A 27,629-nucleotide genomic window follows, 5' to 3' on the forward strand; every position below is an offset into this window, starting at 1 on the left:
TAAAAAATTAGTAACACAAAGGCATTAGAATTATTTTAATAATTTTTAATAAAAAATGTAACTAATTAGTTGCCATGGGCCAGTCACTGAACACTTTTTAGTACATCAGTGAGAATAAAGGTGTTTAACAGACCTCTTTTTGAAAATCCCAAAATATCTTCTAGGGCATGTTGGGGTATCAGTGATGATGGCTTTCAGCTTTCAATAGTTTCCTAAAAAGAATGTAGTTTCACAGAGCTGGTTGGATGCAGATGTTGCCCAGAAATTTTGTGATAGCTCTGAGTTTTATATACATGACTCTGGTATTCAGGTCACTTGATGTTCTAGTTAGGTAACTTCCTGGTACAGCTAAAATGTCTCAAGTAGACCACACTTGCATTCAGATAGGCTGCATTTGGCCCATGAGCTGAATTCTTGCTAGTAAAGATTGTACACACGTGGCATCAAAGAGAAGTTTGACTTGTATTACCAGTCCTATGATTTATTACCTGTGTGGCCTTTCATTCTCAGACCTCAGTTTCCTCATGTATTAAATGAGGATGATGGTGCCTACAATAGAGTATTGTGAGTTATAGGGGATAATGTATGTAAGGTGCTTTGTACAGTGTGTGGGATACAGTAAGAATATTAGTAAACATTCCGTATCCCTGTCTCAGCCTTCTTTGCTTATGCAAGTAGTCACAGTGATAGATTCTGTCCATCACCCATAATGAAGAACTCTTTTGCAAGTATATTCTATATAAAAAGTATTGCTGATCATACTTTAAAAGAATTTTTTTCCTAAATGTTTTCAAGTGTTAAAGAAAGAATAAATGAATGGGACTATATCAAATTAAAAAGCTTCAGCATGGCTAAAGAAAAGATCAGAAAAATAAAAAGGGAACCAGCCATATGGGAAAACATATTGGCCAATGAATGATACCTTGGACAAGGGTCTGATCTCCAAAATATAGAAAGAACTCACACAACTCCACACAAGGGAAATAAACAATCCAATTAAAACATCGGCAAAGGACCTGAACAGACACTTCTCCGAGGCGGACATACAGAGGGCCTATAGACATATAAAAAGGATGCTTAACATTGCTAGCCATCAGAGGAATGCAAATTAGAACCACAGTGAGATACCACTTCACAGGGGTCAGAATAGCCATCATTAACAAATCAACAAACAAGTGCTGGTAATGATGTGGAGAAAAGAGAACCCTAGTGCACTGTTGGTGGGAATGCAGACTGGTGCAGCCACTGTGGAAAACAGTTTGGAATTTCCTCAAAAAGACTAAAGATGGAACTGCCTTTTGACCCAGCAATTCCACTGCTGGGATTATATAATAAGAACCCTGAATCACCAATTCAAAAGAACCTATGCACCCCAGTGTTCATAGCAGCACAATTTACAATAGTCAGGTGCTGGAAGCAACCTAAGTGCTCATCGGTAAATGAGTGGATCAAAAAACTGTGGTATGTTTACACAATGGAATACTATGCAGCAATGCAGCAGAAAGAAAGAAGAAACTCCTACCCTTCAAGACAGCATAGATGGAACTGGAGAGCATTATGCTAAGTGAAATAAGCCAGGCAGTGAAAGACAAATGCTATCTGACCTTACCTATAAGTAGAACCTAATCGACAAAACAAACAAAAGAGCAAAAAAGAACCAGAGACATGGAAATAAAGAACAAACTGACAGGGACCAGAGGGGAAGAGGGTGGGGATAATGGAGGAATGAAGGGGAACATGTACAAAGGGCCCCTGGGCAGGAACACTGGGAAGGGATTGTCTTTCGGAGTGGGGGGTGGACAGGGCAGGGGAGAGCAATGGGGGGAAATGGGGACAACTATAACTGAACAACAATGAAAAAAGCTAAAAAATGAGTTGATTTTGCAGTTGGCATTTTGAATGTGGTATTTTGCCCTATAGAATCATTATGTTAGCTTTTTCTCATGGATTTGTCCTAAGGAAAGTTTAGTATGTAGAGAAAGTGTGCTTCCATCCATGAGATGATTGTGTATATGGAGATATTTATCCAGTGGTTCCAATCTGTCAAGTTCACAGCTTTATATCTGATTTAGTTGATTTCTATACACATACAGATTTAATATACCTTTTGTAACATTCCATAGATTTATTTATTATTGTGATGCTTTTTTGTTTTTATTCTGCCCTCATAACTCAACCCCTGTAGCAAAAATGATTAAACAAGCAGTTTCACCCTTTATAAATATGATTAGACTTTATGTCTGATGCTATTTGTTAATGCATTAGTTTCAGGGTTTATTATTCTAAATTTTATAAAGGCGAAAAGAAAACATTCTTGCCCTGGCTGATGTAGCTCAGTGGATTGAGCACGTGCCTGTGAACCAAGGGCTGCCTGTTTGATTTCCCATCAGGGCACATGCCTGGGTTGCGGGCCAGGTCCCCCATGGGGGGCACATGAGAGGCAACCACACACTGATGTTTCTCTCCCTCTCTTTCTCTCTCCCTTCCCTCTCTCTATAAATAAATAAATAAATAAAATCTTTAAAAAAATAAATTTTGTAAAGGCATTTGCTGAATTGAGTAAAATCTAAAGGCATTTCAGTTCTTTCTACTTAATTGATCTCTGAAAATACTATTAAACTATGAAAAATAAAAGACTCCATTTTTTAAAAAATGCAAGTGACAAATAAGTTATCAAATGAGATTCTATGTAACCAATTTTTTTTTGTAAGAATAAAGTTCTCCATGGTTACAGCAAGGGCTTCTTGGAAAAGCAGATATTCTTATTCATTCAGCAATCAGAGTACTTGATAATCATGACTTGCTGAGTGTCGGGTCTGACTCTGGACACACATATGAACAGGGCAGATGAGTCATGATCTGCACACTTCAGGCGCTCTACAGTATAATTGTACAGTTGACACCTGTATGAAACAACTGTATTACATACATGAAGTATGCATGAAGCATACATGAAGTAGGCAGTGCATGAAGTGTTATAACACTGATAGAATTAAGTATAGTGTGAGTTTCAATAAGGGAAGATGGCCAGATCATCAGTCAAGGACGTCTTCATGGAAAAGATGAAGATCGTTTCACACTGATTATTGTCATTTCCATTTCCAATAGAATTTGGAGAGCAACCAACCAGAACTTAAAACTCCTGGTTTACCAATGCTTTTTCATTTGGTTAACTGAGAGTATGACATAATGGATAAGAGTAAAATATCTGCTGCAAAAACTCCTCGCTCCTCCAAGAAGCCTTACTCTTTCTCTTTATTCCTAAAGAATTGTCAGCTTGTCATTATCAGAGCATTAATTTGTGATATCAGTTTCAAATTGTTGCTTTACTTCTCTCTCTCACTGAAGTTCCTTGAGGCAATGGAACGTGTATATCCCAAACCTAGCATTATTCCTACTACTATTCTTTACATTATCCCCAGTGTCTAAGACTCAATAAATTTTTGTTGAACGAATGATTGAACTCAAAGATTACATTCAATATGAGCAAAATGGATGTTTATACAAGGTTGATAACAGTGATGATAGAGATAATTGGATAAACTCAGAATATGTTTTGAGATCCAATTTATAGGATTTATTGAGGGATTTGGATGTGGAGAATGAGGGAGATGGATAAACGAAAGCTTGAAAAATTTGGTAATGCCAGTAATTGAAATAGGAGACTGGAGGAAGAATAGCCTGTTTTGCAGATGTTGTTTGAGAAGCCTACTGCACTTTTGAGTAGAGTTATTAAATGGGCTGTTGCTTATGAATCTGGAGCTCAAAGAAGAGATCAAGACAAAAATATAAATCAGAAAGTCAGTTGCACATAGATGGTATTTAAGGCTACCTAGCAGGATGAAACTACCTTATGAGAAAGTGTAAGTTAAAGAGAGAAGAGGACCCAGAACAAAACTTGCAGTGCTCCAGCATTTAGTGGTCTGGAAGAGATGGAGAAGCTAAGAAGAAGGAAAAGAAAAAAGAAAAACTGAGGAAGCAGGAGAAAAACCAGAGGAAATTTTCTCAGGGAATTACCAGTTGGGTCATATGCTGCCTAAGGGATTAGGATGAAAAGTAAGAAGTGGTCATTGCATTTGGCAACCGGATAATTGTTGCTGACCTTGATTGTGCAGTCATGGGACCTGGAAACCAAACTGGAATAGGTTCAAGACTGAATAGGAAGTGAGGGAGTAGAAATCTCTAGAAGCTAAATCCTTCCTTGAGTAGACTGTAGGGATAGAAATTGTCAGATTATTTCATCAAGTCCCAAAATGAACTCATGATGCACTTGCCTTCCAAAGTCTGCTCTTCTTCCTGAGTTTTCTATTATTCATGAATTCACCTTCCTTCCAGTGATCCAGACCAGACTCCCCATGGTTCATGTAGTCATTTCCTTCCTCCACTTATCCCCTTGTAATTAGTTGCCAGGGACTGTTGCATCTTCACAGCATTTTTCGAATTGGACTCCTCCTTTTCATTGCCATTGTCACTGCTACCGAAGTTGCTCTTGCCAGGCCCTAATTAGCTCTTCTTCAAACTCCTCTAATAGTTTCCAAAGTACTCCCTGCTTTTATCCTCTCCCTTGTCAATACATCTGTCCATCACAGCTAGAATGTTCTTCTTAAAACACAATTTTGCTCATGTTATTCTGCGAAAACTAAAACCGGACCCTTTTAAGGCCTGGCAGTCAACCCTCTTCTTTTTTTAACCTTGTCTCCCACGACCTCCTCTTCATTCAGTCCGCTCCTCTGAAGTATTTGCTGTTTCTTTTTTTTAAATATATTTTATTGATTTTGCTATTATAGTGGTCCCAATTTTTCCCCTTTGCCCCCCCCCTTCCTGGTACCCCATATCCCTCCACCATTCCCCTCCCTTAGTTCATATCCATGGGTCATTCATATAAGTTCTTTGGCTTCCCCATTTCCTGTACTGTTTCTTAAATATAACCAACATTGTTGGGCCTCCACACCTTCAGTTTCACCTCTACTTGCATGCCATCCCCTCCCTTCTTTTACCTCTCCTGTATTTCCAAATGCTTACTACCTTTATCGAATGGGAAATCTTCCCTAAATATTAGGAAATTTCAAGGCTTTCAGTGCTACTGCTTTACTTTATCGGTTCTTTAAAGATTTCATAATACTGATTTTTACTTTAAACCATAGTTATCTGTACCACCACTACCTCAACCAATCTTCATTTTTAGGAAATGGGGAAGTTTCTTGTAAATTTCCAAAGAGTTGTGGGTAATAATTTCTGTAAATAGAGGATGTCTAGGAAGAGTCCTTTGCTACACTTCTCTTTTCTCAGTAGCTATTGATTTTGATGAGGCAGCCAGAAGGTGGAAAGGTGAGCACAATAACTTCAAATGGAACATAGCTTTCCGCAATTGGGCAATTACTCATTCATACTATACACTGGGTTCTTTGTTTTATGCTTGTTGGCGTTTTATGCTTGTTTGGGGCAAGAAAAGTGTCTGAAATTATTACTCTGAGTTTTAGCTTTTTAAAATGAGAGGTGCCTTTTAGAAATTTTGCTCACTGCTATCTATTCTAAGAAAAGGAAAGCAGAGGCTCTCTAAAGATTATAATCATAGAAGAAAGAATTATTCAACCTGAATAAAGAATATCAACTGAGTGATCTATCATCTTTTACATCTGTCAGTGACCTTAGAGAATTGCTACTAAGAAGCAAACTGAAGGTATCTTTTCAAGATGTTCTCTTGTGATGCATGTTGCCTTACTGTTAGGCATTTCAGCTTTCATCCCATTGTTGGAATATAAAATAGGTTTAGGCATGTTTATTTTATACCTAATCTTTTAAGAATTAAGTTGGACTATTAGCTAAAGGGAAACAATTGCACATGTTTTTGAAAAGATGGGATTGAAGATAGCATTCTGTTTCTTAGTTAATGAACTGTGATGCTGGAGCATTATTATGAAGAGTCAGTATTTTTAGAAAAAGAGGAGTGAGATGATCATCTGATTTAAGAACCTCCACTCGGCTGTTAACAAGAATATTTTGTTTGGCCTTTGAGTAGGCAGCTTGCCAGTCCTCTCTGCCAGCTGTTAATTGTAGTTAACTATTTTGGAACATGAAGGTAATTAGTAGTGTGGAATACTGATTCGGGAATTCAGAATATCTCTAGATTTTTAGTAAATTCTAGAGTGCAAATAAAAGATAAATGTTTCATATTTTCAGGGGGATAACAAGCCCTTATAAGTAAATTTACCTCCTCAAATTAACCTTTTATTAGTATAATAATAAGAAAAATAGAATTAAAAAGTTATGAAGGAAAACCTGAAAATAACTTCCTTCAACTACTTTGTCAAAAATGTTTTGTTTTATGTTTGTTCATCTGCTTTCTCTCCCTTTACATTTCCGCAGGAGACTTTGTATTTCAGCCTCCTTAACTGACACTGACAAAACTGCCAACCATGGCATTTCCTGGAGCCTTGGCCCTTTTCTGTCAGGATGAGCTATGGACCTCAGTCTTTTGATATGTGCTTCTCCTTTTATTTGAAAGGGAAAATAACTGCCCCTGTCCTGGCTAATTTTTAATTAAATATCTTAAACCTCTATTATTTAAAATTTATCACAGGAAGGAAAATTAAATGCTTTTATAAACTGATAATACTGGTTATTATATATATACAAGATGGTTCATAACTGGCATTAAAATGCTTTGTATTTTACTGTAGGTGTTTCAGTATCTTAATAGTTTAAATTTTGGTAGAATTTTTTTTGAGCCATTAATAGGGTAATAGAAAAACTAAAAATGTAAAGGCTAATTGTATTCGTAATGACAGTGAAGCATTGATATATGAGCATCCAAATATATTACTCTGGGCATTTAAAATACATAAATTTTTATTATAATCTAAGAGCATTTTCCATTGGAAAGAGATTATTTTAAATTTACATTTTCTTTTTCTTTCTACAGGAAGGAACTTGAAGCCTTCAAAGGTAATTTTGTGTTTAATTCTTCACTTTAAAGTAGATGAGAGTTAATTGATGTCAGATGTTCTTTCTTAATGATGAAAGAACTCATTCCTTTTTCTTTAAATCAGTTTACATCAAAAAAGTTTGCTTAATATTGTTTTGTTGGTTTTATTTAATCACAAGTGGTTTTGATATTCTCTTTTAGCTATAACATATGTACCAAGTGAGAGTTTCTACTGATGACCATTATGACTCATATGTTAGGATGGCACAGCGCTAACTTTGAGATTGTTGAGAATCATAATTTTAAAAGATTCTGCTTTCTGTTGTGTGAACTCTGGACCACAGGACAGGGTGTGGTGGTAAAGGCAGAGCTGTAACCCTGCAGTTGACCCCACAGTTACTTAAACCTGCTGAGAGGTGTTCAGTGCTGAGTCCTGCCCTGCCCCTATCTGGAAACATAGGAGATAAGTCTCTTACATTTTTCAGGCTCAGTTTTTCGAGCTGTAAAATTAGAAACTCTGATGAACTATATTCTGAGATACTAAAAGCATCCAGCATTGCTTTTTAATTTTAAGATACTCCTGAAGGGAGAGCACTGAAGAATTCTTGGTTGTGTTGACCCTTACTAGTTGTGGAGAAACATAGTGAAAAATAGGGAAAACCATACACTTTCTAAGCAGCTCAAAGCCCTTCCAAGTTGTTGTTTTTCAGTTACTCTTTAGCTAATCACTGTTCTCAGAGAGACTCATTTCAATTATATTTGAATATAAACTAGTATTGATCTTTAGATTTACTGAATCATTAAAGATTTTCCAGTATATCATATATAGTTGAATTTGTTTATTTAAAGTACATTTTATTGATTATGCTATTACAGTTGTCCCATTTCTTCCTTTCATCCCACCAGCATTCCCTTCCACTTAGTTGATGTCCATGGGTCATACATATAAGTTCTTTGGCTTCTCCATTTCCTACACTATTCTTAAACTCCCCCTGTCTATTTGGTACCTACCATTTATACTGCTTATTCCTTGTACCTTTTCCCCCATTCTCCTCTCCCCCACAGTGGTAACCTTCCATGTGATCTCCATTTCTGTGATTCCGTTCCTGTTCTAGTTGTTTGCTTAGTTTGTTTTAGTTTTTGTTTTTTAGGTTTGGTTGTTGATAGTTGTGAGTTCGTTGTCATTTTACTATTCATAGTTTTGATCTTCTTCTTTTTCTTAGGTAAATCCTTTTAACATTTCATATAATAAGGGCTTGGTGATGATAAACTCCTTTAACTCAACCTTATCTGGGAAGCACTCTATCTGCCCTTCCATTCTAAATGAAAGTTTTGCTGGATAGAGCAATCTTGGATGTAGGTCCTTGCCTTTCATGACTTGGAATACTTCTTTCCAGCCCCTTCTTGCATGCAAGGTTTCTTTTGAGAAATCAGCTGACAGTCTGATGGGAATTCCTTTGTAGGTAACTGCCTCCTTTTCTCTTGCTGCTTCTAAGATTCTCTCCTTGTTTTTAACCTTGGGTAATGTAATTATGATGTGCCTTGGTGTGTTCCTCCTTGGGTCCAACTTCTTTGGGACTCTCTGGACTTCTAGACTTCCTGGAAGTCTATTTCCTTCACCAGATTGGGGAGGTTCTCCATTATTTTTTCAAATAAGTTTTCATTTTCTTGCTCCTCCTCTTCTCCTTCTGGAACCCCTATGAATCAAATGTTAGAACATTTAAAGTTGCCCTGGAGGATCCTAAGCCTCTCCTTATGTTTTTGCATTCTTGTTTCTTAGTTCTGTTCTGGTTGAATATTTATTTCTTCCATCTCCTCCAAATCATTGATTTGAGTCTTGGTTTCCTTCCTCTCACTGTTGCTTCCCTGTATATTTTTCTTTATTTCACTTTGCATAGCCACCATTTTTCCTCTATTTTGACCATACTCCACTATTTCTGTGGGCATCCTGATACAAGTGTTTTGAACTCTGCTGAGCAAGTGGCATTGTTCCCTTTCTGACCCTGCCCCCCCACATACAGCTCCACAGTACAGCAAGGTGGGTTGCCCCACCCTGGTGAATACCTAAGGCTTTGTTCCTTACTATGTAACCGGCCCACCAAGCCAAAAAAAAAAAATGGCCCAAACAACTAAGTGACGAAGAGATAGCAAGCCTATCAGATGCAGAGTTCAAAACACTGGTAATATAGTTGAATTGTTTATGTATGTAATCTGTTTGGGTGTTTTAGAAAGAATAACTAACATTCAAGATAAAAGGTACAAAGGCTTATTTCTGCTCTAATATTGGACAGACTTGCTTTGGCTAGATTTGATTTAACTGACTGTAGTTATAGTACATGATTAAGTTCATGTCCAGTTTGTTGAGGAAGTGTTAAGTGATCATGTGATATAATATATTATCATGGCTGTCCTTATTCTTAATCAATTTATGAACCATGACTCATGTACATTATTTTTTATCAGTGATTTGAAATCCTCATAAAATGATCTTTTCCCACCCATTCTTTCCTTTACTCATCTAGCATCTTATATTACATTAGAAGAAGAAAAAAAATCAAGTTAATATTAAAAGATAGGTTGGGACACTGATTATGCAAAAATGTCAGCTTGCATCTCAGTACTCAGGTGTTTTTGGTTTTGTTTTTGTATGACAGTATTCAGAGAAAAAGAAGAGACCAGCAGTTTGCGAAAGGTTAGGTAGTGTTACCTATTACCCAGTAGAATAATTCAATTTATGCTGATATATCTTGTTTATACATACATTCTTTGTTATGTACATCATTTAACAATACATCCAACCCACTCATAGGCAATTAAAAGTTTCCAGTTTGAACAAACTGTAAATTGATTGTTGTATCATACCAAGGTTTTTTAATTATCAGTATTCATTAAAATTCTTTCCTCTTGAATGTTATACTAATGTTTTAAAAGCATGTAATAAAGAAGAACTGGAACTGCTTTTCTAAGACTTTATGTAGAAAAAAAGAAAAAAATTCATTCAAACAAATTGTAACAATTTCTTTCTGTATGTCATTGTCTTTACCATTATTTTTCTTTATAACATTGCAGGAAAACAAAAGGCACTACTTTCTCAAATTGTTTTATTTAATTTGTAGTTTTACTTGTAAGATCTTTTCTAAGTTGGTGAAAAATTAACTTTTGGAGACAAAAATACAAAATTAGTAACCTTCAAATTTAGTAATATAGGTCAGTATCATCCAACAAGTTCTGGATTCTTCCTTCTATCTGCCATTGAAGATAATTAGTTAAGTTTATCTTTCACTCGTGGCACATTGTAGCAGATCTCTATAATATTATTGAAACTAGTTATTACTTGTTTGGTTAATACTTGTAGCAGAAGGGTTTTCTATGTTTTCAAGACACTGCATTCTTTTAAACTTTCTACTGATAGTCACTTGAATAATAGACAATATAAAAAGGAGGGTAGGCTCTTTAAAGTCTTAATTTTTATTTTCAATAAGGAAGGAATTCCATTATTATAAGGATATGTAGAATAAATACAGGCTTACCTCATTTTATTGCTCTTCACTTTATGGCTCTTAGAAGATAATCCATTTTTTACAGATTGAAGGTTTGTGACAACCTTGTATTGAACACGTCTACTGGAACCATTTTTTCAACATTTGCTCATTTTGTATCTGTCACATTTTGTAATTCTCACAGTATTTCAAGCTTTTTCATTATTATTCTATTTGTTATGATGATCAATCAGCAGTGATCAATATTGAGGCAAGACATCAGCAAAATGATTACAACTTGCTGAAGGCTTAGATGATGGTTAACACTTTTTTCAGCAATAAAGTATTTTTAAAATAAGATAGGTACATTATTTTCTTAGACATATGTAATTGCACACTTAATAGACTACGCTATAATGAACATAGCTTTTATATGCACTGGGAAGCTAAAGAATTGTGACTTGCTTTATTGCAATATTCACTTTCTTGCAGTGGCCTGGAATTGAGCCCACAATACCCCTGAGGTATGCCTGTAAGTTTTTCACACTCCTTAAAGACATGGAAAATTGGCCATGAATAGACATGTCTGTTGTTTAGGGATTGTCCATCATTTTTCCACTTTTATTTTTAAAATAGATTGCCCACGTATAAATCTTAAAATCACTCTTAAGATTGTCATTGTAAGTGTAGAAATACTGTACAACTGAAAAGAGGTGGAGGTAAGGAGATCTAAGATTGGATATTTTTCTTACCTCTGTAAGATTTCTGACTTAAACATGATTTTAATATGAAGACTTGCTCTTTACTCTTCACTTAAATGCCTTACCAAATTTAACTGTCATTCTCCATTTCTCTATAAAACATACTGACAGCCCTAACATGCTGAATGCTTATGGCTCCTAGGCTACTCATGTGTACATCTAAATATTTTTTGTTTCCACCAGCTGCATTGAATGCTTAGTTGCTCCCGAACTCATTTACACTTGTTATTGTTGTATAGTTTAATTAAGTATTAGATATAATGATGAAACCTCAGTATTAAGGAGAACTATAAGAAAAACTAAGTTGACTTCTTTGGAAGATTTAATATAAGTAGCTTTAAAAATTGATGTAAATAGTATAATTAAAAATTAGAAAATATTTGGGGAAAATAAAAATCCTAAGTCTGTACATAGATCATTTCACATCTTAAATTCCTGCTCTGCTTTTAAAAAATAGACTGGAAATTTTATCCACTGCACTATGGGTTGCTTATGCAAGAATTTTCAAAATCAGTAGGCCTGTACTTAAAGAATTAATGAATAACATGGTTATACTTTAAAGTATTTTAATGGATTTCTATATTAACTTTTTAAAAAATTAGATGAGCAACATGAGATCCAGTGGGATCATATAAGGGAATGTCCACTGTAATCTCATTAATATAAAAACAGCCAGCCATGTCAGAAATGTAACTTGCTGGGGTGAAAACATGCTAGGATTTAAGAATTATCACTGTCATCGCAAGTTGATCATCATGGGAATGAGCAGGAAAAGGCAGCTATGCCCATTCTGGTAACAGTGTGATCACATTTAAGGCTGAGCTCTAAAAAGCAGTGCCAATGAGGGAGACAGGGCAAGATTGGTCAGAGACAAAGGAAAAAAAAAAAAAAGACAATTTAGTGACAAGGAAATCCAGAGAGGAGAAAGATTAAAGGACAGGTGGTTACCAATGATATAAGTAATGCCAAGAAGTTGAGCAGAGTGGGGACATCCCATTGGATTTGACAATGAATAGGTAATTGGTGATTTGAAAGAGCTGCTTGTAGGGAAAACTCAGATTGAAAATCAGAAGTACTTGAGAAGTTAGAAAACAAAGGTGAGACTTCTGGTCAAGATGGTGACATAGGTAAGCATGGCTTGCCTCCTTGCACAACTGCATCAAAATTACAATTAAAATATAGAACAACCATTACTCAGAACTGTCAGAAATCGAGTTGAATGGAAATTTGGCAACTATGGAATTGAAGAAAACATATCCATCCAAACCGGTAGGAGGGGTGAAGACATGGAATTTGCTGGTCTCACATCCACATGTGGTAGATAAAAATTCAGGAGGGATATTTCAGGAGCAAGGAGTCCCAGCCCCACACCAGGCCCCCAGTCCAAGGTTCCAGTGCCAGAAAGATAAGTCCACATAACTTCTGGCTGCAAAAACAATCAGGGATTGAGTAAGTAGAAGAAACTTCTGGAGTCCCAAGCAGTTTCCCTTAAAGAACGCACAAATGGAATTGCTCAGATTCACTCCCTCTGAGCTCCAGCACTAGGGTGGCAGCTTAGAGGGAAGCCTTGGAAGGTACCAGTGGCATACAGGGAGGAACTGAGGGGGACAGTTTTCTCTCAGCAAGGCAGGCAGAGGCCATTGTCCCTTTCTGAGCACCCCCGCCCCTGCAAAGAGCCACAGAGCTGGTGTGTTGGTGCCATATGTGAGACTCCACCAACCTGGCTAACACTGTTTTCCCTGCCCTAGAGATCCTCTGGAACTCTGTCTCACCCAAATTATGGGCCCACCCAAATTGTTAACCATGACTTTTCCATATGAATATCTGGTCTTGGCTCATGATTCACAACTTCCTGAACCCTACCAAATAAGCAACAGCTGGCCTCAGTGAGCCCCCAGACCCTTTACCTCTTGCAAAGTGGCCCCAGGCCCCGCACTAGCAGTGGCCATGCTAAATTCAGTTTGGCTTTTCCTGGGAATCTCCAAGCCCAGCACAAGTAGCAGACATCTCAGACTGCTTTTGTGTCAGATAGGGAGACCACAGGTTGGGGCTGACCTTGACCTGCACCACCTGGGGAATCCCAGAGCCTGCATACCCAGTGGACAGCTATAGAACATGTTAGAGCACCTTCACAGCACCTGCCCCTGCATAGCTGATCCTCCATGGAAGGCAGAGGTTAGTGGTGGTCAGTTGTCACAGGGAGTAACTGCAGCTCATTGGCTTGGGTAAATCCCTCCCATTGACCTGCCAATGGCAGTCAAAGCTCAACTACAAGAGGAGGGTGTAATCCGCCTACACAAAAGGCACACATTGATTACCCAGCTTGGGTGATAGGGGAAGCTGTGCCTCTGGACCCTACAGGACACCTACTCCATTAGGCCACACCACCAAGAACAGGGAGTCATAGCAGTTCTACCTAGTACATAGAAAGAAACAGGGTAGCTACCAAAGTGAGGAGATGAAGAAACATGGCCCAAATGAAAGAAAAGATCAAAACTCCAGAAAAAGAAGTAAACAAAATGGAGATAAGCAATCTCTCAGATGCAGAGTTCAAAACACTGGTTATAAGGATGCTCACAGAACTTAGTGAAGACCTCAACAGCATAAAACAGATCTATTCAGAAACAAAGGATACACTAATTGAAATAAAGAACAATTTACAAGGAAACAACAGTAGAATGGGTAAAACCAAGAATCAAATCAATGTTTTGGAACATAAGGAAGCCAAAAACAACCAATCAGAATAAGAAGAAGAAAAATTCCTAGAAATATGAGGATAGTGTAAGCAGCCTGTGGGACAACTTCAAGTGTTACAGCATTCACATCATTGGGGTGCCAGAAAGAGGAGAGAAAGAGCAATAAATTAGAAATCTATTTGAAAAAATAATGAAACTTCCTTAACTTGGTGAAGGAAATAGACATGCAAGTGCAGGAAACACAGAGAATTCCAAACAAAATGGATGCAGAGAGACCCACTCCAAGTCACATCATAATTAAAATGCTAAAGGTTAAAGATAAAGACGGAATCTTAAATGCAGCAAGAGAAAAGCAGTTAGTTACGTACAGGGGCATCCCCATAAGACTGTCAACTGATATCTCAAAAGAAACTTTGCAGGCTAGAAGAGATTGGCAAGGAATATTCAAAGTCATGAAAAGCAGGGACTTACAGCCAAGATTACTCTACCCAGCAAAGCTATCCTTTAGAATTGAAGGGCAGATAAAGTGCTTCCCAGACAAGAAAAAACTAAAGGAGTTCATCATCACTAAACCTTTATTATATGAAATGTTAAAGGGACTTATTTAAGAAAAAGAAGATAAAAATTATGAACAACAAAATGGCAAAAAATACATATCTATCAACAATAGAATCTAAAAAACAAACTAAGCAAACAAGAGCAGAGAATCATGGATTCAGAGAGCATTTTGATGGTTGCCAGGTCAGAGTGGGGTGTTGGGGAATGGGTGAAGAGGTGAGGGGATTAAGAAGTTCAGATATGTAGTTACAGAAGCTTTGGGGGGTGTAAAGTACAGAATAGGACATGGAGTAGCCAAAGAACTTAAGCAAATGAGCCATGGACATGGGAACAGTAGTGTGGGAGTTGTCTGAGGGAACAGGGTATTGGGTGGAGGGGGCTAAGGGGGAAAAATTGGAACAATTGTAATAGCATAATCAATAAAAAATAATTTAAAAAATAAAAAAGATAAAAAGATTAATGTGATCATCACACACACACAAACACACACAAAGAAAGGTAACATGAACTGTTTTTGATGAGTGAAAAAAAATGAAAAGGTAACTCGAGACAGAATCAGGGTCAGGATTGGGGAGAAGGTTAAAACAAGGATTTAAGGAGTTGAAATCCTAGAGAGAATGGAAAGAAATGATATTTATATAGGTTATCCTTAGATAGGACATCTCTTTCCCTGAGACCTAAGGAAAGGAAAGGATGATTGGTAATATGGGGAAAAATTGACATGGAGGGAGTAAATAATTTTTTGAGAACCCATGTAAGTAAAGGTAATCTGAATTTGCAGATCTTGGCTTAGAAGTAGAAATAACAACCAAAAAAAGAGTATGCTTTGGTCGACACAGAATTGGGGATGGGGATAGTGCATATGATAGATTAGCGGAGCATGGTCATCTTGGAGGCTGATGAGAGCAGGATTAAAATGATTGGCCATGGAATTGAGGCTGGAGAGGAGAGGCCTGACTAGACCAGTAAAATAAGCAAGATGTGAGGTACTGGGGTTGGTGTACACCACAAAGATGAACACTTAAATAGTTGTGGTAGATCTCGTCGTCAAAAAAGGAATTTTAGTTTGAGATCTTACAGGTGGAGCAGTTCCCAGTGATGATGACTAAATTTAAGTAACATAGAAGTTGTAAGACTGAAGAGGATGCCTAAATCGGAGCATTCTGAAACCATGAGGAATCTTACTTGTTAGAATGACTCTTGGGTATGGATTATGCATACTGCAGGCTTGGCAGCCCTTAGCATGTTACAAGTCTGTACATGATGGTATGTGGTAAATTTGGTAGAGTTTATTGGTTTAATTCAAGAGTTAGCTTAACATGTAAGGCAAAATTGTGCAGCCAGTATTTGGCAATATTTAAGTAATGGAGATTCAGGTTGCATAACATAAATGTCCTCTGTCCTCAAGGATCTAAGGCACTATGGCAAAGCTTATAGGACAGAAAGGCAAATGTATAATTTCAATACAATGTAAAAATATTGTAAGAGAAATAAGCACACAAAGGTGGGAAAATTGACTATTTAGAGAAAGGCAATGGCACTTGAGCTGGATCTGCTCACAGTCTGAAAAGGGTAATAAGGATGTTCCAGGAAGAGGCAAGAACAATTGCAAAGATGCAGAGATGTTTATTTCAAGAGTACACAGTAAATTTTAACTTCTTGTTCAATGAGAGAACTATAGGTAATTTGGTGAGGCTAAAACATACATTATATGGGGTGAAGTAGTGAGGGATGAAATTGAGATATAGGTGGGGAACAAAAGATACAGTCTTTTAAGTCGTGCAAAGGATTGTGGACTTTTTCCTTTGGGCCAGTAGTCTCCAAAGAGGGATGTGAGTATGCAAAATAATAGGAATAGAGAGGCAAACCGGAACTTCTATTAGTTTCTTTTCTATGTTATCCTTTTAAATTTCAATTTTTGTGTATATTATAAACTAATAAGAAATTCATGCATGTATATGATATATACACACACACATATATGTATATACATACATGAATATATACATGCATATGTGTGTGTGTACACACACACATACATATACACATTTGGGGTACACGTTAAAAGTTTTTGCTCATGGTGGGGGTGCATGGTCACAAGGGCTTAAAAATTACTATTGTTGCCCATAGAGACAGGGTAGAAGCGAGAGAACCCAAAAGGTTTTAATTAGTGTATCAGGATTATATTTGCAGTTAAGAACAAGTTTTCTGGGATCATTCAGAAGATAGATTGAAAAGAGCAGGTCTAGAGTAAGAGAGATTAGTTGGGAAACTATTAAAAAGATTTGAATTAAAGCAATGATAGAATGGAGAGAAAGACACAGATTCAAGAAACTAAGTAAGTAGAATAAAAAGAATTTCTGTTTCTGATAACTGTTGCGAGGAGTGTAGAATGACCCCTAGAATTCTGGCTATGGTAGTTTTTTCGTTGATCAGGGCATATCTGTTACAAGTAAAGAAGACAACTCAGGATAGAATGGTAGTGAATTCTGCTAGGTTTTTAGGAGGAGGTAAAAGCGTTGGTTTATTCATAACTGCAGGCAGGTTCCCAATAATTCCACAAAATTTCACAACTTTTTGTTATTAGCTAGATTGAGAAATGCTTTTTTAAAACAGTATTATTGAGGTGTAATTTATGTGCCACAAGACTCATTCCTATTAAGTGTACAATTCAATGATTTTTAGTAAATTTATAGTGTTACCATTACCACAATCCAGTTTTAGAACATTTTTATCACCCACAGAGATTCTTTTCTGTCCATTTGCATGCAGTGCCCACTTGCAATCAATAATCAGTTCTCTCTCATAAATTTGCTTTTTATGGACATTTCATAAAAAGCAGTCATATAATAAATATATAGCCTTTTTGTATCTGACTTCTTTTACTTAGTGTTAAAATTTGAGGTTATTCATGTTGTGGCATATATCAGTGGATTGTTCTTTTTTGTTGCTGAATTAATATTCCATTGTATGAGTGTACTACATTTTGTTCATCCATTCACCAGTTGATAACATTTTGGATTGCTTCCAGTTTTTGGCTATTGTGAATAATTTTGCTGTAAACTTTCATAAGCAAGCCTTTTTGTGGATATATGTTTCCATTTCTCTTGGACAGCTATGACTAGAATTTCTGGATTATATAATAAGTTTATGTTTAACTTTCTAAGAGACAGCTAAACTGATTTCCAAAGTGGCTGTGCCATTTTGCATTCCCACCAACAATGTATGAACGATACAGTTTCTCCTCATCCTTGCCAGCATTTGTTATTGTTAACTCTTACATCTAGATATATGATCCATTTTTTAATGATCCATTTTGAGTTCCTGTGATATAAATCTTGTCTTTTTTTTGCATAGTGAATATGTAATTGTCTTAGAACTAATTTTTTCTTTGAATTCTCCTACAAATACTGTGTTAATTGACTCAACCACTGATCTGCAGTGACCATGGAATGCTGCGGATGGCTCGTTGAAACACGAGAAAAACATACACAGAGACAACTGGGTCCTGTGGGGAAATAGGGATGGAATGGCCACTCTCTCTAGTGGGGAGTGCCTCGGCCACCCTCCCTAGGGGAGAGCACCCCATTCTCCCACCCAAGAAGGCTTTTATTGGGTTTGTTTACACAGGAACTCAGATAAAGCTCATTAATCATTGCCAGGAAGTAAGGATCAAACAATAGATAATAAAGAACTCTGAGGGCCTATTTTGAGTCAGGGTCAGATAGCTAAAGAGCTGTAAAACTTTGAGGAACCAACTTACTTCTTCTTTGGACCCTTATCAGTTAATTGAGAGCATTCTAAACAAAGCAGGTTTCACAGGATTTTACATATTCTTTCTTAGGCCTGATCACCCAGGAAACCCACCCTCTCCAGCACAGGGCTGCACCACCCTGTCATTGTTTCAGGCTTAGGCGGAGCAAGGGGAGTAAGCCAGCCAAGAGATTAGGAGATTTTCTTGCAGACAATGAGGACTCAGGCTTTGTCAAAGCTGAGGGGTGGGGATCCATCACCCTCTTTTGCTGTAGCCCCCAAAGTCCTTCCTTGGGGGCCTCCCACGTGACTGTGCCTGTCTTAGGTTGTTCCCCCCTTGGGCAGTCTTACCCATCATTGGCTAACCGACCAAGCATTGGGGGCCAGGCAGGATGAAATAAAAGGAGCAGAAGCAGCGCTCCTGCCAGGGAGATAAGCTTTTGTCTCCTTGCTGGCTTACGGTCCAAGGTCATTCCCTCAGCCTTAGCCTTGGCGAGGGTTACAGCTTCTGATACCAGGCAGGGCGGTTCCCAACAGTTAATTATATCCCACAGGTTTTATATGTTGTATATTTCTTTTTTCTTTTTTCTTAATTACAGTTTACATTGAATATTATTTCTTTTTAGTTTCAAATATACAGTATAGTGGCTAGACAATCATATCCTTTACAAAGTGGCCCCAATGTTTCCAATATCCAGCTGGCACCATACATAGTTATTATAATATTATTGACTATATTCCTTGTGCTGTACTTTACATCCTGTAACTATGTTGTAATTACCAATCTGTACTTCCCAATCACTTCACCCTTTTTAACCAGTCCCCTAGCCCCAGTTGCCCTTGGCAATCACGCCTGTTCTCTGTACCTACGAGTCTCTTTCTGTTTTGTTTGTTCATTTCTGTTGTTCAGAACTATTTTGAAAAGACTGTCTTTTCCCACACTGACTTGCTTTAGCATCTTTGCAGGAAACCAATGGCCATGAATGTAAGAGTTTTTTTCTGGACTCTTGATTTTGTTTCTTACGGCCAGTAGCTTAACTACTGTAGCTTTGTAATAAGTTTTAAAATTGGCAAGTGTTAAGTCCTCCAACTTTGTTCTTTTTCTAAATCATTTGTTTGCCTATTTTAGGTTCTTTGCATTTCTGTATAAATTTTAGAATTGTTTTCTTTTAATTTCTACAGAAAAAAGCATGCTGGGATTTTGATAGGCTTTGTGTTGAATCTGTAGATCAGTTTGGGAGAATTGCTATCTTAACAGTTTGTATCTTCCAATCCATAAACGTGGAATATGTCTCTATTTATTTAGATACTTGATAATTTTCAGCAATTCTTTGCTGGATTTATTTTTGTTTATTTTTAAATTTTTGTATTTGAGGTTTAATTGACACACAACATTATGTTAGTTTCAAGTGTACAACATAGTGATTTGATATTTGTATACATTTCAAAATAATCATCACAATATGTCTTGTCAACATCCATCACCACACAGTTACAAAAATTTTTTGTGTAATGAAAACTTAAGATTTACTCTCTTAGCAAGTTTCATATATGCAATATAATATTATTAACTATAGTCACCATCACCATGCTGTACATTATATTCCTATGGCTTACTTATTTTATAACGTGAAGTTTGTACCTTTTGACCCCCTTCACCTATTTTTCCCATCCCCTATCACCACCCCTGGCAAGCACCAGTCTGTTCTCTGTATCAAGTGAGCTTGTCCTCCCCCTTTTAAATTTAGATTCCACATATAAGTGAGATCATATAGTATTTATTTTTTTCTGTCTGACTTCTATTACTTAGCAAAATGCCCTCAGGGCCTATCCATGTTGTCACAAGTGGCACGATTTCATTATTTTTTAAGGCTGAGTAATATCCATTGTGTGTATATACCACATATTCTTTATCCATTCATCCATATGTTTCCATATCTTGGCTATAGAAAAGAATACTGCAGTGAACACTGGAGTGCAGATATCTTTTCAAGTTAGTGTTTCATTTTCCTTGTGTATATACCCAGGAACAGAATTGCTGGATCATATGGTAGTTCTATTTTTAATTTTAAAAGAACCTCCATACTGTTTTCCATATGGCTGCACCAGTTTACATTTCACCAACAGTGCCCAAGGGTTCTCTTTCCTCCAATCCTTGCAACACAAGTTAATTCTCATCAGGGTTTTTATTTTTAATCTTTACCTGGGGACATGCCCATTAACTTTATTTTTTTTAGAACAGCTAAAATATTTTTTATTTTATTATTTTTAAAATTTTTATTGTTTCTGCTCTTACAGTTGTCCTAAATTTTCCCCCTTTGCCTAACTCCTTCTAGCTGCCCCCCTTCCCATAGTCTATCCCCACACCATTGTTTATGTCCATGGTGATGCATATATGTTTTTTGTCTAGTCCCTTCGCCTTCTTTCAACCAGTCCCCACCACCCTCTTCCCTCTTACAGCTGTCATTTTGTTCCTTGTTTCTGTGCCTCTGATTCTATTTTGCTTATTATTTTATTTTGTTCCTTAGATTCTAGTTATAAGTGATATCATATAGTATTTGTCTTTTATTTCCTGGCTTATTTCACTAAGTATAACAGTCTCCAGTTCCATCCATGCTGTCACAAAAGGTAAGAATTCCTTCTTTTTTACTGCTGTGTAGTAGTCCATTGTGTAAATGTACCACAGCTCTTTTATCTACTCATCTACTGATGGGCACTTAGCCTGTTTCCAAATCTTGGCTATTGTAAATAATGCTGCTATGAACATAGGGATGCATATATTCTTTTGAATTGTTGTTTTGGGATTCTTTGGCTATATTCCAGAAGTGGAATTGCTGAGTCAAAAGGCAGATCTTTTTTTTTTTTTTTTTAAAGGAAATTCCATACTGTTTTCCACAGTGGCTGCACCAGTCTGAATTCCCAACAGCAATGCACTAGGGTTCCCTTTTCTCCACATCCTTGCCAGCACTTGTTTGTTGATCTGTTAATGGTGGCTATTCTGACCTGTATGAAATGGTATCTCATTGTGGTTTTAATTTGCATCTATCTGATGGCTAGTGATGTTGAGCATTCTTTCATATGTGTATGGGCCATCTGTATGTTCTCCTTGGAGAAGTATCTATTCAGGTCCTTTACATACTTAATTGGATTGCTTGTCTTCCTGGTGTTGAGTCATATGAGTTCTTTATATACTTTGGAGATTAAACTCTTGTCTTATGTATCATTGGAAATATGTTCTCCCATACAGTGGGTTTCCTTTTCATTGTGTTGATGGTTTCTTTAGCTGAACAAAGCTTTATAATTTGATGTCCCATTTGTTTATCTTTTCCTTAATTTCCCTTGCCCTAAGAGATATATTAACAAAAATATTTCTCTGTGAGATATCTGAAATTTTGCTGCCTATGTTTTACAGTAGGATTTTTATGGTATCATGACTTATATTAATTCATTATGAATTTATTGTGGTGTATGATGTAAAATGGTGGTCTAATATCATTTTTTCCCATGTACTGTTCCAATTCTCCCAACACCATTTATTAAAGAGACTATCTTTACTCCATGTATGCTCTTGCTTCATTTGTGAAATATTAATTGACTGTAAAGGTGTGGGTTTATTTCTGGGTTCTCGATTCTGTTCTGTTCATCTATGTTCCTACTCTTATGCCAGTACCAGACTGTTCTGATTACAGTGGCCTTATAGTATAGTTTGATACCAGGTATTGTGATCTCTCCAACTTTGTTCTTCTTTCTCAAAATTGCTGAGGCTATCCAGGGTCTTTTTTGGTTCTGTATAAGTTTTTGGAATATTTGTTCTAGATCTGTGTAATATGTCATTAGTATCTTAAAGGAATTGTGTTGAATCTATAGATTGTTTTGGGTGGTATAGACATTTTAATGATTTAATCCTCCCAATCCATGAACACGATATGTGCTTCCACTTACTCGTATCTTCCTCAGTTGTTTTCTCCAGTGTCTGTCCTAAAGTTCAGGTCTTTTACCTCCTTGGTTAAGTTTATTCCTAGGTACTTTATTTTTTTGTTGTTGTAGTAGTAAATGGAATTCTTTTCTTAGTTTCTGTTTCTGATAGTTCATTATTAGTATATAAAAATGCCATCAACTTCTGAATAGTGACTACATATTCAGCTATCTTCCCAAGTTTATATTAGATCAAGTAGTGTTTTGGTGAGCATATAGGATTTTCCATGTAAAATATTATGTCATCTGCAAATAGTGGTGGTTTTACTTCCTTCTTTCCAATTTGGATGCCTTTTATTTCTTCTTGTCTGACTGCTATGACTAGGATTTCCGCAACCATGCTGAATAAGAGAGGTGAAAGTGGACACCCCTGTCTTGTTCCTGATTTTAAGGGAAACACTTTTAGGTTTTGCCCATCGAGTATGATGTTGGCAGTAGGCTTTTTGTATATGGACTTTATTATGTTGAGGTATACTCCCTGTATTCCCACATTGCTGAGTGTTTTATCATACATGGGTGCTGGATTTTATTAAATGCTTTTTCTACACCTATTGACATGACCATGTGGTTTTTGTCTTTCATTTTGTTTGTGATGTATCAGATTTATTGATTTGCAAGTGTGCTGTCCTTGCATCCCTGGAATAAATTACACTTATCATGGTGTATAATCTTTTAAATGTGTTGCTGGATCCTGTTTGCTAATATTTTATTGGGGATTTTAGTATCTATGTACATCAGAAATATTAGCCTGCAATTTTCTTTCTTTGTTTTGTCTTTACCTGGTTTTGAAATTAGGATGATACTGGCCTGATAAAAAAAGTTAGGAAATTTTCCCTCTTCTTGAATTTTTTGGAATAGTTTGAGAAGAATAGGTGTTAGTTCTTTTTTGAATGATTGGTAAAATTTGCCTGTGAACCCATCTGCTCCAGGACGTTTTGTTTGCTGGGAGTTTTTAAATTATGCTTCAGTTTCACTAGTTGTTATCAATCTGTCCAGGTGTTCTGCTTCTTCCTGATTTAGTCTTGGGAGATTGTGTGATTTTAGAAACTTGTCCATTTTGCCCAGGTTGTCCAATTTCTTGGCACATATTTGTTCATAGTATTTTCTTACAATCCTTTGTATTTCTGTGGTATACATTGTTATTTCTCTTCTTTCATTTCTGATTTTACTTATTTGGGTCCTCTCTCTTTTTTCACGATGACCCTCAGTAAAGGTTCATCAGTTTTGTTTATCTTTTCAAAGAAACATCTGCTGGATCCATTGATCTTTTGAATTGTTTTATTTTTTAAATCTGTATCTCATTTATTTCTGTGCTGATCTTGATTATTTCCTTCCTTCTACTTACTTTGACCTTTGTTTGTTGTTGTTTTTCTAGTTCTTTTAAGCATAGGGTTAGATAATTTATTTGAGATTTTTCTATCTTTTTGAGGTATACCTCTAATGCTACAGACTTCCCTCTCTGGACTGCTTTCGCTGTATCCCATAGGTTTTGGGTTGTTTTGTATTCATTTTCATTTGTTTCCAGATACTTTTTTATTTCTTTCTTGATTTCATCAATGACCCATTCATTATTTAATAACATGCTATTTAAATGTATTTGCATGATTTTGAGGTGTTTTTTAAACTGAGGTTGATTTCTAGTTTTATGTCATTGTGATCCAAGAAAATCTTTGATATGATTTCAGTTTTCTTGAATTTGTTAAGACTTATTTTGTGTCCTACCATGTGGTGTCTCTCATTGGGAATGATCCATGTGCACTAGAGAAGAATGTGTAATCTGATGCTTTGGGCTAAAATATTCTGTAAATATGAATTAAATCCATTTGATGTAGTGTGTCATTTAAGGCTGCTGTTTTGTGTTGATTTTTTGTCAGGAAGATCTATCCAGTGGTGTCATTTGGTTGTTAAAAATCTCCAAGGACTGTGTTGCTGCTGATCTCCTTAAAGTCCACCAAGATTTTCTTTATATATTTAGGTACCCCAGTATTGTGTGTGTGTATGTTTATAAGGGTTCTGTCCTCTTGTTGGGCTGTTTCCTTTAGTATTATGTAATGAACTTGTTTGTCTCTTTTCATGGTCTTTGTTTTGAAGTCTATTTTTTCAGTTATAAGTTTTGCTACCCCAGCTTTTTCATTTTTTATCTCCTTTTGCATGGAATATTTTTCCCATCCCTTCACTTTCAGTCTGTGTAAATCTTTTGTTCTGAGGTGGGTCTCTTGTAGACATATGAATATGGGTCATGTTTTCTTTTTTTAATATATTTTATTGATTATGCTATTACATTTGTCCCATTTCCCTCCTTTCATTCCCCTCCACCCTGCACACCCTCTCCCACCGACATTCCCCCACTTTAGTTCATATCCATGTGTCATAAGTTCTTTAGCTTCTACATTTCCCATACTATTCTTACCCTCCCCCTGTCTATTTTCTACCTACTATCTGTGCTATTCATTCTCTGTACCTTTTCCCCCTCTCTCCCACTCCCCTGTTGCTAACCCTCCATGTGATCTCTATTTCTGTGTTCTGTTCCTGTTCTAGTTGTTTGCTTAGCTTGTTTTTGTTTTTTTATGTTCAATTGATAGTTGTGAGTTTGTTGTCATTTTACTGTTCATGTTTTTTCTCTTTTTCTTAGCTTAGTCCCTTTAACATTTCATATAGTAAGGGCTTGGTGATGATGAACTCCTTTAACTTGACCTTATCTGAGAAGCACTTTGTCTGCCCTTCCATTCTAAATGAAAGCTTTGCTGGTTAGAGCAATCTTGGATGTAGGTCCTTGCCTTTCATGACCTGGAATACTTCTTTCCAGCCCCTTCTTGCCTGTAAGGTCTTTTTTTTTTTTTTTTTTTTTTGAGAAATCAGCTGACAGTCTGATGGGAATTCCTTTGTAGGTGACTGTCCCCTTATCTCTTGCTGCTTCAAGAATTCTTTCCTTCATTTTAATCTTGGGTGATGTAATTATGATGTGCCTTGGTGTGTTCCTCCTGGGATCCAACTTCTTTGGGATTCTCTGAGCTTCCTGGACTTCCTGGAAGTCTATTTCCTTTACCAGATTAGGAAAAGTTCTCCTTTATTGTTTGTTCAAATAACTTTCCCACTTGTTGCTCTTCCTCTTCCCCTTCAGGTACCCCTATAATTCGGATGTTGGAATGTTTAAAGATGTCCTGGAGGATCCTAAGCCTCTCCTCATTTTTTTGAATTCTTGCTTCTTCATTCTTTTCTGTTTGGTTATTTCTTTCTTCCTTCTGGTCCACTCCATTGATTTGAGTCCCAGTTTTCTTCCTATCACTACTGGTTCCCTGTGCATTTTCCCTCATTTCATTTAGCATAGCCTTCATTGTTTTCATCTAATTTGTGACCAAATTCAACCAATTCTTTGAGCTTCCTGATCACCAGTGCTTTGAACTGTGCATCTGGTATGTTGGCTATCTCTTTGTCACTTAGTTGTATTTGCTCTGGAGCCTTGATTTGTTTTTCTGCTTGGGCCATTTTTTTTTGTCTTGTCTCGCCTGTTATGTATGAGGAGTGGAGCCTTAGGTGTTCACCAGGACAGGTCAACCCAGTCACTGAGTTGTGACACTGTATGTGGGGGTGGGGTCCGAGAGGGAACAAAGGCACTTTCTCAGCTCTCTTCTGGATTTCAGTCCCTTCTACCTTTTTCTCCAAGAAAACTGGGCCCTTATGGTACTGATTCCCAGATGGGTGGGCTGGTATATGTTCTAGGACCCCATGGGTCTCTCCACGAACTCTCCTGTGAGGCTGGGAGTTTCTCCACGCACCTCAACCCTCACAGGTGTTTTCAATTGGTGTTTTGAGGCTTTATTCCCCTGTGCTGGGACCCTGGGTTGTGCAGTCTGTCTCGTTTTCTGGTTTCACCTGGTTTATCTGTGCATGAATGTGGGACTGCCTGGTCAGCCAGCCACCTTGTGTGCCATGCTGGCTTCACAATCACCACCTCACTGGGTCTGCCCATTGCTACACCGCTCCCAGGGTCTGCCAGCCACTGCCTGTGTGCCCAGGGTCCACCAGCTGCCGTCTTGCGCTCCTGGGGTTTGTCAGCTGCTGCCTTGCTCGCCCGGTGCCACTGCTTTTTTTGCCGCAACCCCTCTCCAATCAGCCATCTGACTCCGCCCCTCCTACCAGTCTGGATGAATGTGTCTGTTTTAACTCCTTGGTTGTTGGACTTCCATACAGTTCAATTTTCTGTCAGTTCTGGTTGTTATTTTGTTTCTAAATTATTGTTGTCCTAATTTTGGCTGTGTGAGGAGGCACAGTGTGTCTACCTATGCTTCCATCTTGGCTGGAGGGGATCATGTTTTCTTATTCATTCAGCTACTCTATGTCTTTTGATTAGCACATTTGAAGTTATTGATAGGTACTCATTTTATAACTCTATACCTATGTTGTCTCTCTCTCTCTATTACTTCTTAGAGTAGTCCCTTTAACATCTTTTGCAATGCTGGCTTGGTGTTAATAAATTCCTTTAGCCTTTTTTTTTTGTCTGGGAAATTTTTTATTTCACTTCATAATGATTCAATTTTTGATGCAGACACTGGCCTGCAGTGTCTACGATGTCATGGATGAGACATGAGATAAATTCACACGGACTACCGAGTCCTGTGGAGGAAAAGGGATGGCACAGTTACTCTCTCAAAGGAGAGTGCCCTGATCCTTCCCTTCACAGGGTTTTTATTGGCTTTTAAATTGCACAGGAATACAGGTAAAGTTCATTAATCATTGTCAGGCAGTAAGGATCAAATGAATAGATAATGTTCAAAGAGCTAAAAGGGCTCACACTGACTCAGGGTCTATCACCTAAAAAATTATAAAACTTAAGGGACTAAACTCATTTCCTTCCCAGGCCTTTATAAGCTAATTAAGAGCATCCTCAGCAAAGTAGGTACAGGATTTTACAAATCCTTTCTCAGGCCTAATCACCCCAGGAAGCCCTCAGTCCCCAGAGCAGGGTTGCACTGCCTCTTGTCATTGTTTCAGGCTTGAGGCAGCCAGAGGAGACAAGGCAGCCGAGAGATTTGAGATTTATCACAGGCAGAATGAGGACTCAGGCTTTGTCAAAGCCAAGGGGCGAGGGTTGATCACCTCCTTTTTCCATAGCCCCCCAAGTCCTTTCCTGGGGTCTCCATGTGATCACACCTGTCTTAGTTGGTTCCCCCCTTGGGGAATCTTACCCGTCATTGGCTAACTGATCAAGTATTGGGGGCCAGGCAAGGAGCAGAAGCAGCATTCCTGCCAGGGAGATAAGCTTATCTCCTTAGTGGCTTCTGGTCTGGAGATCTCTCACTCAGTCTTAGCCATGGGGGGGGGGGGGGGGGGGGGGGGGGGCGCTTACAGCTCCTGAAATCAGGCAGGGCAGTTCCCAACAAATTTTAATTGATAGCCTTGTTGGATAGAGTAGTCTTGTTTGCAGATCCTTGCTTTTCATTACTTTGAGTATTCCATGCCAATCCCTTCTGGCCTGAAGGGT

The 27,629-nt window shown here is 37.4% G+C and overlaps 1 protein-coding gene across 2 annotated transcripts in view; it reads left to right on the forward strand.

The window, feature by feature from the left end:
* Nucleotides 1–27,629, forward strand: part of DTNBP1 (dystrobrevin binding protein 1) — a 184,511-nt gene that overhangs the window by 78,690 nt on the left and 78,192 nt on the right. For both annotated transcript variants that reach the window (XM_028511673.2, XM_036026483.1), the window contains one exon: nt 6,923–6,945. In XM_028511673.2, the coding sequence (XP_028367474.1) occupies nt 6,923–6,945 (23 nt within the window). The remainder of the gene's footprint in view (nt 1–6,922; nt 6,946–27,629) is intronic.

Source organism: Phyllostomus discolor, chromosome 5 (genome assembly GCF_004126475.2).
Source record: "Phyllostomus discolor isolate MPI-MPIP mPhyDis1 chromosome 5, mPhyDis1.pri.v3, whole genome shotgun sequence".
Taxonomy (NCBI): domain Eukaryota; kingdom Metazoa; phylum Chordata; class Mammalia; order Chiroptera; family Phyllostomidae; genus Phyllostomus; species Phyllostomus discolor.